At 37.7% G+C, this 15,464-nt stretch overlaps 1 protein-coding gene across 1 annotated transcript; it reads right to left on the bottom strand.

Moving 5' to 3' along the window:
* Positions 1 to 3,174: 3,174 nt before the first annotated feature.
* On the bottom strand, positions 3,175 to 13,949 carry ZBTB34 (zinc finger and BTB domain containing 34). Its single transcript, XM_015879483.2, has 2 exons — positions 13,817 to 13,949; positions 3,175 to 9,486 (listed from the first exon to the last, which is right to left on the bottom strand). Exon 2 carries the CDS (start codon positions 9,462 to 9,464, stop codon positions 7,965 to 7,967), a length of 1,500 nt encoding a protein of 499 aa, XP_015734969.1. The 5' UTR covers positions 9,465 to 9,486; positions 13,817 to 13,949; the 3' UTR covers positions 3,175 to 7,964.
* Positions 13,950 to 15,464: the final 1,515 nt, after the last annotated feature.

Genomic DNA, 15,464 nt, shown 5'->3' with positions numbered 1-15,464 from the left:
TGCATGTACAGAAAGAAAGATCAGAACTTTTTGTCTTTTTTTTTTTTTAAATGCAAGAACATAATTTTTTTTCTAACCTAAATCAAATTTTCTCCTCAGCCTTCTTAACATAACATCTGTACATAATCTTGGTCTGCCTCCTAACTTGCTAAGTGGTTTTACAGCACCCTTTCAATGAGTATTCCTTCTCAGTCTATTTTTCTTACTACTGAGTTCCAGTGTGCCAGCTGAGAAAAGTTGAAGTGTTTCAGAATATTATAAATACCCAACTACAAAAATGCATCAAATAAACACTCGCACTGGGCAATCAGGTATGAACTGAATGAAATTAGCACTAATTAATTTCAGAGTTAACATTCCATTTGGGGTAACAGAGATTTGCATTGCTTAAAAGGTTTGGAGATAATATGTCAATATTTTTACTGCTGCCATCTAATATTACCCTGTTCTGCTATTTATCCTGTCCTTGCTCCAGCTGCACACGGGAATGGTCACCTTTCCTTCTGCTGATTAAGTTACACAAGTGGTAACTTCCAGCAAGAGATGTATAGCAATGCTGTAACTCTATATTACAAGAACATCTGTATGTAAAATCTAAAGTAAATGATGGTGGGTACCCACAAAAACAAGCATATAAGTAATGATAAGTCTGTTCAGTATTTATTCTACTGAAATTTCCTTTTTTTTTTTTTTTTTTTTCAGAAAAAAATAGAATCAAACATCATTTGAGCAGTTCAGGCAGGCTGCATTAATTTGGATCAAGAGGTGCTGCTTGCTACTGAAGTGATGAGACATTAAGTAGTTTCTTAGCCTTACTTTTTGCTGTGTATTTGTCTGTCAGCATTAATTGGAATTGTTTTAGGAAATACTTTTTTTTCAGGCAATACAAAATTAGTGCATTTGAAATAAGTCACTTTACCCTGTACAATACAATTATTTTATAGGGTATTTCAGCTGAAGTAGCCCATTCTCCAAGTTATTAGGAGCAAATTCTAAACAAGCAAGTTGAAGTTTAACTATACATACTGTACTATGGCACTGTAATTATTGCCATGGATTACAACTTCAAACAGATCTAACTATTCAAGGTCGGTGGTGTATCCCTAGATAAAACTAGGTGAAATTAGGATCCTACGTAGCAAAAATGCAGCTAGAGAAAAATGGAGTTAGAGAAAAGCCTGAATACTTTCCAAGTGTTAAAGCCAAAGAATATATGGATAATTTTGTTAAATCTACAGATATGTTTAAAATCTTACCATAATCTGATGCACTGCAATAACTCCTTTTAATTTCTCATCTTCATGTGCTGATAACAGACAAGCTGCAGCTCCCACCCAGATTCCACAGTTGACCCACACAACCTCACATCCATCACAGCAGAACACCTCGCCCTTGTCTCAGGACATTTTCAGACTTCTGATGTGTTATGCACAGGCCTGGAGTTGGCAGACTCTGTTTTATATGGTGTGAAAATCTGACTGACATCATTTCAGCTTGACTAGCATGGCAATTTTTGACGACTACAGAGTCAAACCTATACTTTCCTGTTCTTGGTGTTTGGTTGTTTTTTGTTTTATTTTTGTCATCTCTCTCATTTTTGATCCTTGCCTTCACTTTTTTCCTGAGTTTTCCACTCCAAAAACAATTATCTTCACTTTTAAATTTCCACTCTAAAAATCCACAGATTATTTTATCTATTTTATTTTTATCACGTTTTACTTACGTTTAGTCAGGATCACTGTCATTTGCCTTCTTGTTTTTATGCTTTCTCCAGTACTGCTTCCCACTGCAGAACTCTCCATCAACTTTGCAAGTTTGCCACAAAACTGCATCAAAAACCTTCTGTTTCAAGAGCAGCAAAACTAGTGTGGGTGACGGCAACTCACCTCTCTGACCAAAACCCTTCTTCTCCTTTCATGCCTACAGTTAATTGTTTTTTGTTTTACATAGTATGAGATTCCCAGGGATGCCATATGGGATCACGTCTTTCTTAAATATGGGCCTGATTTATAGTAGTACCATGACAGTGAAGACAGGTACTGAAGTATGAACAAGAAAGTGTGAACAGGAAACAGCCAAAGCTGTTTATTTATAATGAGGGAAACAGGAACTATTTTCTGAGGGAACTTGCGAGCGGGTTCGCTGCAGAAGTTGGCTGCAGAAGACGACCTGCAGCCTCCCAGCAAGAGGAAACAATTTACCTCCTTAAAATAACAAGAAGAACAAGAAACTAAACCCCAGTTCGCTAGGTTGTTTCTCTGCTCTCCTTCCTCAAGTGAAAGCAATGTTACCTTTATTCCATCCTTCAGTCATCTTACTTAACCTACTTCACATTATTTGACTTTTCAGAAGCTATAAGCACAATGGAACAGATGCTTTGTTCTGACTGAGGGGAATAAAACCCTGCCCCCTGAGCCAGTCAAGATCCTTCAACTGATATAGGCACACCCTTTGGTTCCTGCTAAGTTTATAGCTTATATAAATTTAATTCAGCTTTATTATAGGACAAAAGTCTTTTCTAGCTAACATCCCACATACAATGGAGAGTTGGAAACAATGCTAGGAAATGTTAAATAAAATTTAATAGCATTAGCTGTCTTTCTGCAAGATTCTGCCTGGCCCTCAAAAGACAAGTCTATCTCAGCAAATCAGTGATAGCACACACTTGGTTTTGGATATATTAATTACTGCTAGAAGTTCCTTGTTACAAAGGTACTTAAAGAGCCAGCTAACATGAAAGAAGCTAAGACTAGCCTACCAGCAGAAAATAGCTACCAGTCGTTGGCTACTCGTGTTAAATTCAAGCTTGTATGCTAGGAGCTGTTTCCTACATGTGGTGAGAACAGCATTAGCTCTACTGTCATAAATGGCACAGCAAAACATCCCTCTAGAAAGGAAATACACCTCCCTGCCCAACTGAGTTATCTCCGGCTTGCTATTAGTTTGCAAGGCTGTATTTTTCATTGTTCTGCAGGACAAGTTTTGAAGCACAGCACTGAAATGAGAATCTGTTCAGAACTGAACAAGCAAAAAGACCGAAACTTCAGCAGTACTTTGACTCTAAAGTTTTCTGATTCCCAGGAGATAAACACACATAAAGCTGCAGCTTTGTGTAGATTCTTTTCCTGAAGTCCACTACTTAATATCTAAATGTAGACACTGACACCACAGAGGTTTGCTCTAGAAGCATTTTAATTTACAAACAGCAATTCCCACTGACTTTATACCATTAAAAAAAAAAAAAGCGATTTACAAGCAAGAAACAAATTCATCAGAACAAAATAAAGCAGCACTGAAATATTCATGTCACAAATCTAAAACCAAAGTGAATACAAGAGTAAAATATCATTTGAATAAATATTTTAAAATTCATGCTATAAAATAATTCTTAACGGCAAGTTATTGTTACAGCATCAGCTTAGCTAGCTTCATTTACTTCATGTGGCGATGAAGTGTGGAGTTGTGAGGTTACCAGTTTATATTGCAAGACCATGACACTCAGTCAAGTCATTCAAACTGTTCAAATATTAATCATGAAAACAACCATACAAATAAAAGTTATTTAAAAATACAAATTGTTGTCAGAAACAAACACTGTTAAAATCGTGCAAGAGCTCTATCTAATCAGATACAACCAGAGGCTTGCAATACAAGTCCAAAGGCTGAATTCATAGCACATGTAAATTGGAGAGACAGCAGTGCATTGTATCTACCATAGTAGGAATTACTTATGTAAACTAGAAGCAAACCTGCTCAGTTACTGATAATCAGCTTCACATCCCCTGAAGAAATAAATAGAGGAACATATTCCAGGTTTCTTTTGCCCTTTTTTTTCTTTTTCTTTTTAAATGAAAACTTACACAAGGAAATTCATGCTGTCACAAGGATGTGCAAATATACCCAAACTACAGTATTTAATACATCTACGCTGGCACTTGTTAAAAGATATGTAAAATGCACAGAGTTTCAACTTTGAACATTTTGAATGACTTTTACTAAATTTACTAAATTTCAGATTCAATCACTGAGTATTATGAAGTTTACAATGAATGAACTAAACAGATTCATATAAAGAATTTACACAATTACGCAAAGACTTTCAAATATAAAATTTAATAAATAACCCTGACCAGTCAAAAAGCACCATTCAAGGGTAAAATTCCCTTGGAAAATAGATTAGGTGTTGCATATTTGAGTCCCTTTCAATAGTTTCATCTGAAACCTGTTTAGAAAAATGACAATAAAAGAATCACAGTAAACTAATACAAAAATTCAAATAATATATTTTTAAAGGTAAAGCTCATTCAATTGTTTCCCAGCCCTTGATTTTATTCCTGCTGTTCTTCCCCAAATTCAAACTTAATATATTAAGAGGCCTCATTATTTTGTCTAAAAGTAAACCAAAGACTTCAGCATAAAACATTAATTTATGCTTGGGAAGACTGCATTAAAAACTATCATTTCAGGCCTACAGTATATTCTGCTGAACAGTGAAACGACAGTATCCTTTATGCTACTGAAAGATTTCACACTAAAAAGAGCAGAGCCAATCTTGAAGACTTATTGACCATACTGAACTGCTAACATACTGTATTTACAAAGCTATCTTCTAAATGTATTTACAAGTTTTAAAATAATATGGAAGATAACTGATTAAGTAAACTAAAATAACTGTTTAAAACCACAAACATTAGCAAAGATATAAAATCCTTTATTTTCACAGTTTGTCATAGTTGTTTAAACATATAGAGGAAAGGACACTGTCGCTGTTTTCACATTTGTCTATAATCAAAAAGGTAGATTAAGAAGAGACTCAATTATGAACTAGCCTACATAATTTCATGATTTTGCTGTCAAATACTCACAGATTTTGACGTCTGTATTTATTGTAAATGAAATGTGTAACAGCTCCATGCTAACTTAAAACTGTACAGAAATGAGATGCTGTACAGCACTTCCATAGTCTGCTTAAAATAACACAGCATACTCTTTTTTGGCGGACTAGTGAAATTAACTTCCATTAGACAATGCTTCACGTTTCATGACAATGTTAATCCTGGCATACCGTTATGTGACAAGGCACAATTTATTTGCTGTAGCCAGGTTTGAAGTTTGTTTTCTACCAGAGTCATTCACTTCGCAAGTGTAAATGTAATGCTGAATGATATTTTATACTCGCCTATGTATGCATCTTTTGAAGCACTGTTGAAATTTACAGTACTGTGTTATGGCTTGGTAATTCTTAACACTGCTAGCAGTTGAAAAGGTAAATGGCGTATCAACATGAATAGGAGCAAGTAAAACTTGCAAATTGCTGAATCATGATTTTGTAGAAAGAGAGATCACTTCCTGCTTCTTAACAGTCTTGTTAAAATGTTTTGAACCTGAACCTGTACAATCAAAGTGATTTTGCGTTTATGCTTTTTTTGTTTGTTTGTCTGCTTTTGTCAGAGACAATTTTGGATAAGTCACTCTTTGGTAAACTCAAACCAGTTCAATAAATTCACAAATACAAAGAACAAGATTTAAACAGCATTAAGATTGTGACACTGAGAAATTCAAGAAATATAAAATCAGTACCCATATCCTGCTATCCTCAACTCATACTTCCATGGGAAAAGTCACACCAAAGGCACCACAGCACAGATCCAAGATAAGGGTTAAGGATAACTGTACATTTCTTGGATTTTGCATGTCTCAAACTTAATTTTTCAGGTTGGATTTTTTTTTTTTTTTCATTTAATTACTTAAACATGTAAGAAAAAAAAAACCAACAAAACAGTATCAGAAACACGAACATGTTTTTAAGTGGGTAAACGAACAGACTACCTCCCCTCCCCTAGACACAGACATACAATTTCCTTTACTGGAAACAACAGTTCTATTGTTGGTTCAGGGAGAAAAACAATGTCCCATCTCCCCATACCTCTTTTTTTTTTTTAGGCAGTTTCAGGACAAACAGGCAAATTAGGTACTCCGTTTAATTAAAACTGCCCCCAAGGAGCCAGCAGATTTATACTGAAAATTGGTATTTAATAGAATTCTTATTGCAGACCGTCACAATATTAAGAACTAGTGTATTCAATAAAGCTACTGCACACATATGCCCCAAATTCAGAGGAGCCCAAAAAGCATTACAAGATAGCAAACCTACCTCTTTGCTTTCCTCAAACTTATGAATGAGCCTTTATTCTCTGAATTTCAGGACTCAAACAACAGATAGACGTAGTTCACAGATATCTTTTCATTATTTGCTAAACAATAAGGCCCAAACATACAAAACATGTATTTTAAAGAAGTATGTGATTCATTTCATTTTGCTTATCAGGTAGAATCTACGTAGTAGTGTTTGCCAGCTCATGCTTTTGAGGTCTCTTAAGCACTACTGTGTGATTTTTATTTTATTTTTTTAATTTTCCTTAACTGTTACCATTACATTTCACATTTTAATATATCATACTGACCTAAATGATGAAGTTAGCACCATATTAAAAAAAAACAACAACTCAAAAGAAACATTTGGTGAAACAAAGAGTATTTGAAAAGTTGTTGGTAATTCATTTATGCAGCAAACAACCACTGAAGATATGAGGGAAGCCACAGCAACTCTGTAATACTTGCATGTGAAATAACAGACATATTGCTTGAAGTTCCCATAGTGTATTTGTTTTTTTTTTTTTAATTTTAATACAAAAAAGTACAAATTCCAAGTGCTGACACGTCACTTGGAGCTGTAAGTAGGAAGTCATTATGCACCTGAAAACAGCTCTCTGTGAAGAGACCTATTAAATACTGCTTGGAAATACTACAGTTTGAACTACAAAATATCTCTCAGGTTAGTATTAACCAACCACAAAGAGCAATGAAGTTATATTTAATTACCTGGTATGCTTCTACAGTACGAAATGAAGGTAGATTCTGAGGCCAGTAAAAACCACAATGCTACTTTTGGGTTTGCTATTAGTTTTCTTTTTTTCTTTTTCTTTTTTTTTTTTTTTAAATATATATATATAATATATATATATAGATATATATCTATCTCTATATATATAAAAAGGTCAGCACCACAGGTTGCCCAGTTTATGTTCTAGACAACTAACAAAACCCCTTAACAATTTAACCATAATTTAATAGATTTATGGCATTTGGTTTACAAATGTTACAGAGCAAAGCCATTAAAACAAGGTAGTACACTTTGCTCTCATTTGCACACGAAGTAATAAAAGGAAAACCAAACATTCTTCTAAAACCAAAAAGACTCTCCCATAGTCTGAAGTCCTAAACCCTAGACAGAGGAGATCTAGCAGTTGAAAGAATGGTACATGGTATAAACCTTCACATATTTTTACATTCACTTCAACCAGAATAGGAAAAGTGAAAGCATTTTATATATATAAAGCAAATTTATATATATAAACAGACTATCAAAAACAGTTAGGAAGAAAAAAACCCAATTCATTGGTACACATGAGGGAATCAAATGTGTAATATTCTCTTTCCCCACTGCTACGTAACCCTCATTATCAGCAGTAGGATCTAGGAAATAAAGTAAAATAAAATTAAATTAAAAAAACCTACAGCTTCTTGGTGTATCCAGCAGAGATGCAAATCTTATTCTAATATCTTTCTCCACTGGAATTTGTGTCTTACCAGATCAACCAGCAGGGACACTTTATCAGACTCTTCCCATCTGTTCCCTAGCACAGTCTTTTATATTTTAAGCATTTTCAAAAGTGAAAACAAAAAAAAAGAAAACCACAAACAAAATCCACCAACCCAACCTCCTACAGAAACAAAGAATATTTATGTAGCCTTTTCCAGAAACGATTTCAAAACAAGTTCCAGAAGGTCAGGAAAATTAAAAGGCTCTTATACTTGTAATGAAGACTACCAAAAGAATAAAAGTTTTTAAAAATACATTATTAATGTGCTTGTTTACGTTGCACTTATTATTGTGTAATATTTTAATCAGATGTGTTAGACATTGCATGAATTTCCATACTAGAATCCATGGCTTCAGAAGCTGAAGCATCATTATCTACTTTCTGTTCCACAAATGCTTCTGTTCTGTCTGGAGACTCCACTCTGTTTCTTACTTCTGTTACCCCAGGGTGATTTTTTCGCAAATGCTGGTTTAGTGTACCCTGGAAAGGAAAACATTTGCCACAGATCTCACAGCGAAAGGGCTTATCATCTGTGTGACCGCGAATGTGATACTCAAGCTGGTCCTTGCGGGTGTATTTCTTCCCACAGAATTTGCACACAAAAGGAGTTATTCCCATGTGCAACCGCATGTGTCGATCAAGGCTCCCTTTCTGGTTGAAAGACTTTCCGCAGTAAATACAAATCAGCCTCTCGTTGTATGGATACCAGTGACCTCTTGCATTTCTTTCCTGTGGACTATTTTCATATCCTGTATTACTCACCATGGAATCACCATCAGTCCCTTGCACCAAGCCTTGAACATCACTATGTAAATGACCACTGGATATCCGTTTTTGGCGTGCCCGACCCCCTCTGAAACAGCTCAGCATTGACCTTGAAGGACTTGAATTGTTAAGGTTTCCAAAAGATTCAGACACACCAGTAGCCTGTGATGAGGCATGGGTAAACGAATAAACATGTTGTAGAACAGACCCATAGGAACCAACGTTTACTGCTACTACTTGCTCTCCATCCACCATTTCAGTATGATATCCATCATCACCAAGGGAAGAGCTATCAGAACAACTTGGCCTGTCAGACTTTTCCATTTTAACTTTCACCTCTGCAATCTGACTTTCTCTTACTATCAAGTCTCCTTGCTCATGATCACCCTCAATTTGAACCTCGTATTCAGAGATACTCCCACTGCTTCCTCGATCTGAATGCCCTTCTTCTTGCAGTCGACTACGTAGAGTTTTGCCTGGAGTAGTTTCCATCCTAAGATCACTGCTTGCTGTTGACTGTCGCATCTGAGAGCAATAGGGGGGAGATACCTCAATAGGGTTGGCAAAGTAGCTGCTGTCTTTAACTCCATTGCGATTTTCTGAATTTTCTTCAGCACCAACAGTAACAGAGTCAACATCACCAACACTGATCTTTGAATGAATACTCTCCAGTATCTGCGTGCATTTATCAATGACACATTGCATCTGTAGAAAGCTAGCTGCAGTTAGAAAACTAACAACATCCTTCAGTTGTAAGGACATCCTTCCAGTGTAACAGAATGAAAGCAACTGTTCAAAAACATTGGGATTTTTAATAACCGATATTGATAAGCCACTCATGGTGCTTAACGCTGAATGGTCACGGAAATATGGCGAACTGGCTGCTAAGACAGCTTTATGGGCTCGAAATGGCTGACCCTGAATATGCACAATTATGTCACACAGCTTTCCTTGCAAGCGGAGTTCATTTAACTGGCTCAGAACAGTGTTGCTGTACTCAGGCACATCAAACTGAATGAAACTGCTGCTGTCCATTTCTACTGATGTAAAGTGGAATCTGAAAGAAAAACAAGAACATTTACAACTGAGAATGAATACACAGTTTTCCATTCCAAAAAGAAACACTTCTGCATGCTGAAGTTAAATTACCGCTTTGATCCGTTCAAGGTGTGTTACTACAAAACTGTCAGTATAGAAACTTGATGCAATATGAGAAGAAGAGTCTCAATCTACCTATTTCTTGCAATGCTTTCACTCAAATTATCCCTATGTAAGATTCAGAACTCAACTGTTTATAACATGACAGGGTCCATTGGACAGTCTGTATCAAAGCTAAAAGGAACTTTATAATTTTTCTCCCTAGTAAAGACTACAGAATAATTGTCCCACACTCTCAAAAGAATATTAAAGTCACGAGGCGAGTCAAAAAGATCACAGTATTCGCTGTCTTGAAGCAGGTGACTACACGGCCACTTGCAGGGAACTGTACATATAAATTGTCCAGGAATTATTTTTGGAAGGTATTTCATGCAGTTTTGAAAATCTACTAAGGAAAATTAACAGAAGAACATCTGTTTGAATACACACACACACAGAGATACTTTTAAATTAAAACTGTATTCCTTAGGTCCAGATATGTAGCATATTAATCTCCGAAATAAATTTGTCATCAATTGCATTTCTGTCTTTAAAAACCATGCACCTCCTTAAAAAAATAATCTCAATAATTATTAAATAAATCCATCATTCAATATTTACATCCCAAACAAAGAAATCGAATGAAGTAAATAATTAAGTGTGGACTCAATTCTAAACTGTTTACTCACTGTGTCAGGTTTCCTGACAAAGAATGAGTTAGTAGGCAAAGAACTATTTGAAGGAAAAGAGCGGGAATCACCAGCAAACATTCAATTTTTTAAGCTTCTTTTTGTGATTTTCATTTATTCCTCCTTCAAGGCTCTGAAGCTTATCTAACACAGTAATCACTTCCTAGCTAGGACAATTTACCATTTAAAGTTTAACATATATTTGATCCCATTAGTATTCGTTTTCTTGATCCAGCAGCAAAGGGTGTTCTAAGAGGTTTTAAATAAATGTATAAATTTCAGGAAACAATCTAAATAAAGGCACTCCATGATACTGTAAAAAGAATTAATAAACATTTTTCCCTTGAGAGTGTATGTAGCAGGCATCAATTAACATTATACACCCTAATTAAGTACCCAAGAATCTTCAGACTTTCATTGTGATTCTTACTAACACAGTAGTGTAAACACACAATATTGCCACCGTATCTGCTCGTCCAATTGGACAAACAGATCTCAATGTCACTAATTGAATTCCTAATCCAGGAAGCATCCCTGAAGTATCACAACATACTAAGAGATTTTTTTTTCCTATTTATGTCCTATGTTACATGCTGTAATAAGGCACATGAACAAATTAAATTAAATCATGAAAATTCACCAACTTTAAAAACAAAAATCAATAGGAATATTATAAAAAACTTACAAGTAAGAACTGGAGCTGTATCACCTGTCACTAAAACAACGGTTTGCTGTCTCTACAAATAGGAGATAAACAAGATAGCCACCTTCCTGACCTGATGAGCATTATTGAGAAAACCAGTAAACTGTTCTTCATTGGAGTTTTAGTAACTGATATTTAAAACCAGGACAAAGCCAAAAAAAAAAAGCCAGCAAGAATAGATAATGATAAAACATGATCAGTATTTCATTTTTCTGATATCACACAGTAACACCAGGAAAACATCTTGAAAACTACAACATGAAGTTGTGCGTCTGCCAGTTAAGTATTAATTTCTGCTTCTAAGTCTGCACCTGTTTAACATCATTCATACTCCAATATACATTCTGCTGTTCTCACTGAGTGGTGAACAATTCAAATTATCCTCCTTTAAATTTTGTAGTATTTAGTACTTACTACTGTACTACTTACCCACCTGTGAGAGCTTACAACATTATAGCAAAAACACATTATTATTCAAAAGTATTTTTAATCCATGAATCAGCTATCCCTATCAGCTGTGATCATGGAGATACTCTTTGCCTCCCCTGCCAACCCTTAAATGAGGTCTGGGCAGAGGTGGATCCTGGCTCCACCCCTTCTGGTCTCTCAGGTACACTGCACACACCCCAGCTCCCCTGGGTTGGCCCTGCATTCTCACCTAGCGCTCAATCCCTGTTTCAGGCCATGACTTAGCATTTCTGCTACAGTCTCACAAAAATAAAGGGCTATGAAACTAATCAGTTCTCTTTAAGAATAATAACTATAATCTTTTTTTTAAAGGGTTTTAAGTTCTCTTTCCTCCCAGTCGTGGCCATTCACAAATCAACCTGCACAATTAAGTCACAAAACATCTCAAGTTTTGGGAAGCTCTGAACTAAGCTAGAAGTACCCATTGGAAGACAAAGAAATATGATCATTTTTGTCAAAACCTGAATTAGTGAACTGCAGTGAATTATCTGTATTAAAAAGACTGCAGGAAAAGGTACACATACTTTACTATTAATCTCAAAAGAGCTTTGAAAATGAGTGCTACACTGAATGTATATTTTAGTCCAAACTATTTGCTATAATAGTGAAGACTGCTTAGCAAATTTAAAGTTACATTACCTCACAAAATACAGGATAACCCATGTTTCCTAAATAAACTAAAGCCAGCCACCACAAGCTGAAGTGCAGCTACTAGCAAATCTAGTTCTTGAATACTTTTCATGGGCAGGCATCAAAATACTACAATGGAAATGAGTATCATAATTCTCTTTCTGTGGATAGATATGCAACACCTTCCAAAACATCCATAGTAGAAAACAAAGGAAAATTCATGTCTATAATGCAAGCTCTGCTATCCTAAAGCATCACAGGATACAATCCCATCACTTTCGTATATGAGTAATACATTAACCCTTCTGTTTTTGTAGGAAGTTCTTAACAAATTTTGACATTTATTCAACAGGAATTGAAAATGATTTATTTTTCACCTGACTACAGCAGGATGAGTATCCTTACAGACAGAGCAACAAGTGTATGTACAGAACATAGACAACATCGTATTGGCCATCCTTAGAATACACTTTAAGGGGTGGGTAATTTTAATATTAACATAATGACTATTAATATTAACCACTTCAGTTCTATACATGTACATATAAAGTACTAATGCTGTAAACACTACAATGCTATTCTCAGCTCTCAGTATGGAGCACCAAGGCAATTATTAGAATTGCCTATTTAAGATCTTCCATAAAAACAAACAACAACACCAACAACAGAAAACCTCTTATTTGAGCAAATATCCAAAGACAGCAGTTATGAGACTGCTGGTCTGAGGGCTGTTCTCCTCCCTTATTCTCAAATTGACCCCTTACAATTGCTTGCCTTTTCTTCTGTGCACCAACTTCCTAATACAGAAGCATCAGAATGCTGTTTATTTAATCCTGAATAGTTACATCCCACACTTCCTATTATTTCCTAAATGTCTGACAACTCTGAGGTACATTCTGAGAAGTTATTATTGAAATCAAAGAAACAACTGACTGCACGATCAGACGTGCAATATAGGCACAGCCAGGCCTTTATGAAATGCATAGAGACTGAGCTTTTATCTATTATAATGATAAACCCATTAACTATTACAGAAATAACTGACTAGTGCTGTGTGTATATACAGTGCAAATATCTATATCACTTCTTTTCCTCCCCTCCCTCCTCGTGTCTGGGATTTCCCATATCCGTGTTTATGGGGCAAATCAGACTTATTCCATGTTCACCTTCAACTCTGCTTTATTTTGTAATGAACCTAATCGTGCACACTGCACCTCAGAGCTTCTGAAGGGCCCTTTTAACTACACGGACCGAGTCCTAACAAGAACTTCCAACTCCTCAAGCGGATCAGCGGCAGTCGAAAGGCGCGCTAACTTCTGGCAGCAGCTCCACAGCCGGTGCCGGTCCAGCAGCACTGCAGCCAGCCGAGCACGGGGCGCTGCTTATGCCGAGCCCCGTTCGGACTAAGAATAGGCCCAGACGCACTCGCGTTCGTCCTCTCTAATTGCAAATCGGAACCACGTATGTCACAGACTCAGGTTACGCGGCGACAGCTTTCTGTAAGATGCGGCTGAGAGGAGAGCGAGCTCGGCGGCGCCAGGGTCGGCCGCGGCAGCGCAGCCACCGCCCGCACGGCCCAGCGCGGGGCTCGCGACAGCAGCGGCCGCACGGCGGCACGACCGGGAGCTTTGCGCGGCTGTCCCGCGGGGCCACCGCCCCTGCGGGGCCTGTCAGGGGCTGGAACCCCCCGCCCCGAGAGCGGCCTCCGCCCCCACGGGAGAACCGCCGCAGCCCCGGGGCCCGGCCCGCCCGCCGCTCACCTGGGGCTGTCAGGGTGTCTCACATGGCGGGTCCCGGCCCCTCTCCTGCCCGCTCCCACCGTCGCTTCCCGCCCGCTCCCTCAGCTCTTCGCACCCGGAAATAATTCCGCTGGAGGCGCTTCCGCTTCCTGGTGACGTGCGCCGGCACCGGGCGCCCGCCACGCCCCACCGAGTGCGGGCAGAGCGCGGCCGGCAGAGCGGCGGAGGAGCGCGGAGCTCCGCGCTAAAGAGCTGCCACAGGAGGGAGCGGAGCCGTGACCGAAGCCTCTGGGTAACACAAAACGTACGGGCCTAAAACGTCAGTCTTGGGCTTCATAACACGCATTCAAAAATTAACTGGGGCGAGGAATTTGGAACAGAGATAATAAAAACGTGTTTACTATGAATGGCTCAGCATCAACCAGAAACATTACTGGAAATATGTGATCTGATGTATTTTGAGAGCTTTTTAGAAAACTACAAACAAACCAAACCCCCAAAAAACATCCACTCCGGCTGCCAGGCACGATGTCGATGATAAATCCATTCCCAGTGCACAGAGAGGCAGCAAGAAAACTTGGGATACGTCGGGAGGGGTCTCCTCTGCCCCCAGCTGTGCACAACCACCTCTGTTGAGCGTCATGAATTGGGAATTAAGGTCATATTTGCTACGCTGTCCTTTGCCCTTACAGCCCTGCACATGCTCATAGCATACATGTGGCAACAGTTCACTGCTAAACTCACAGCTTGCTGTAACACTGGATGGAGAACAACTACTGCTACGACGATCACCTTCTGCAACTCAGACATCACAATTTACCTTCTGGAGGCATGTCTTTCTCTCCCTATAAAGCAGAGGGAAGATGATCTTCAGAAATTAGGTACTCCACAGTCAACATGACTAAGTTGCTTGAGCGAGTTGACCAGGGCATAAATAGCAAACTTAAATAAGACACTTATTGCTGGAAATCAAATGACTAATACTGAACAGGCACAATACTCTGGGCTTTTTCTTTTGAGTGTATGGAAAGTGTAACTAACAGCAATGGTAATTGAATTTCCTCATGTCATATTCTGTTCAAAATTGCTAAATATGGAGGACTGTGGTATGCAAACCTGATCTATCAAGAAAATCAGTTCAATATGCATTAAATGAAAGTAAGTTGATTTATTGTTTAGGTAGCAAGCACTGACTTGCTGAGTAAGATGCATCAGCTAAGACAGCTCCATGAGGAATGAACCAATAGAGGCTGGACAATACAAATTGTTTGGTAAGTGTTTAAACTTAAACAGAAGAGGAATCCTCAGAGGAACATAAGCTTAATTGTTAACACATTTACACTGCATGAAATTTCTTTTGTACTTTGACAAGAGAAATTAGATGCCTTATCTGTACCTACTTCTGTAGGCATTTTGAGTGTGCACTTGTCTCTACTGTTAAGTGAGCAACTGGGGAGATTTCATAAGTCTGTACTTATATCTTTTTCTGTAAAACAAACAAACAAAAAAACACCCAAAAATTGAACAAACAAACCAACCCAACAACATCAACACAGCCACAGGAAAACCTGTTTGATGAATTCAGACTCACGTGACAACTGCTTATCTAAGCTGCAGATAAAACTGGGACCAACTCCAGAAATCCATCAACTACCTGTGTTTTAAAAAA

The sequence above is a fragment of the Coturnix japonica genome, chromosome 17, assembly GCF_001577835.2.
Source record: "Coturnix japonica isolate 7356 chromosome 17, Coturnix japonica 2.1, whole genome shotgun sequence".
NCBI lineage: Eukaryota > Metazoa > Chordata > Aves > Galliformes > Phasianidae > Coturnix > Coturnix japonica.
Note: the sequence above shows the minus strand (reverse complement) of the source record. Positions and strands in the feature narration are given on the sequence as shown.

Excerpts from the sequence above, each read along its gene's own strand:
- ZBTB34 (XM_015879483.2), bottom strand. The coding sequence starts at position 9,464 with ATGGACAGCAGCAGTTTCATTCAGTTTGATGTGCCTGAGTACAGCAAC.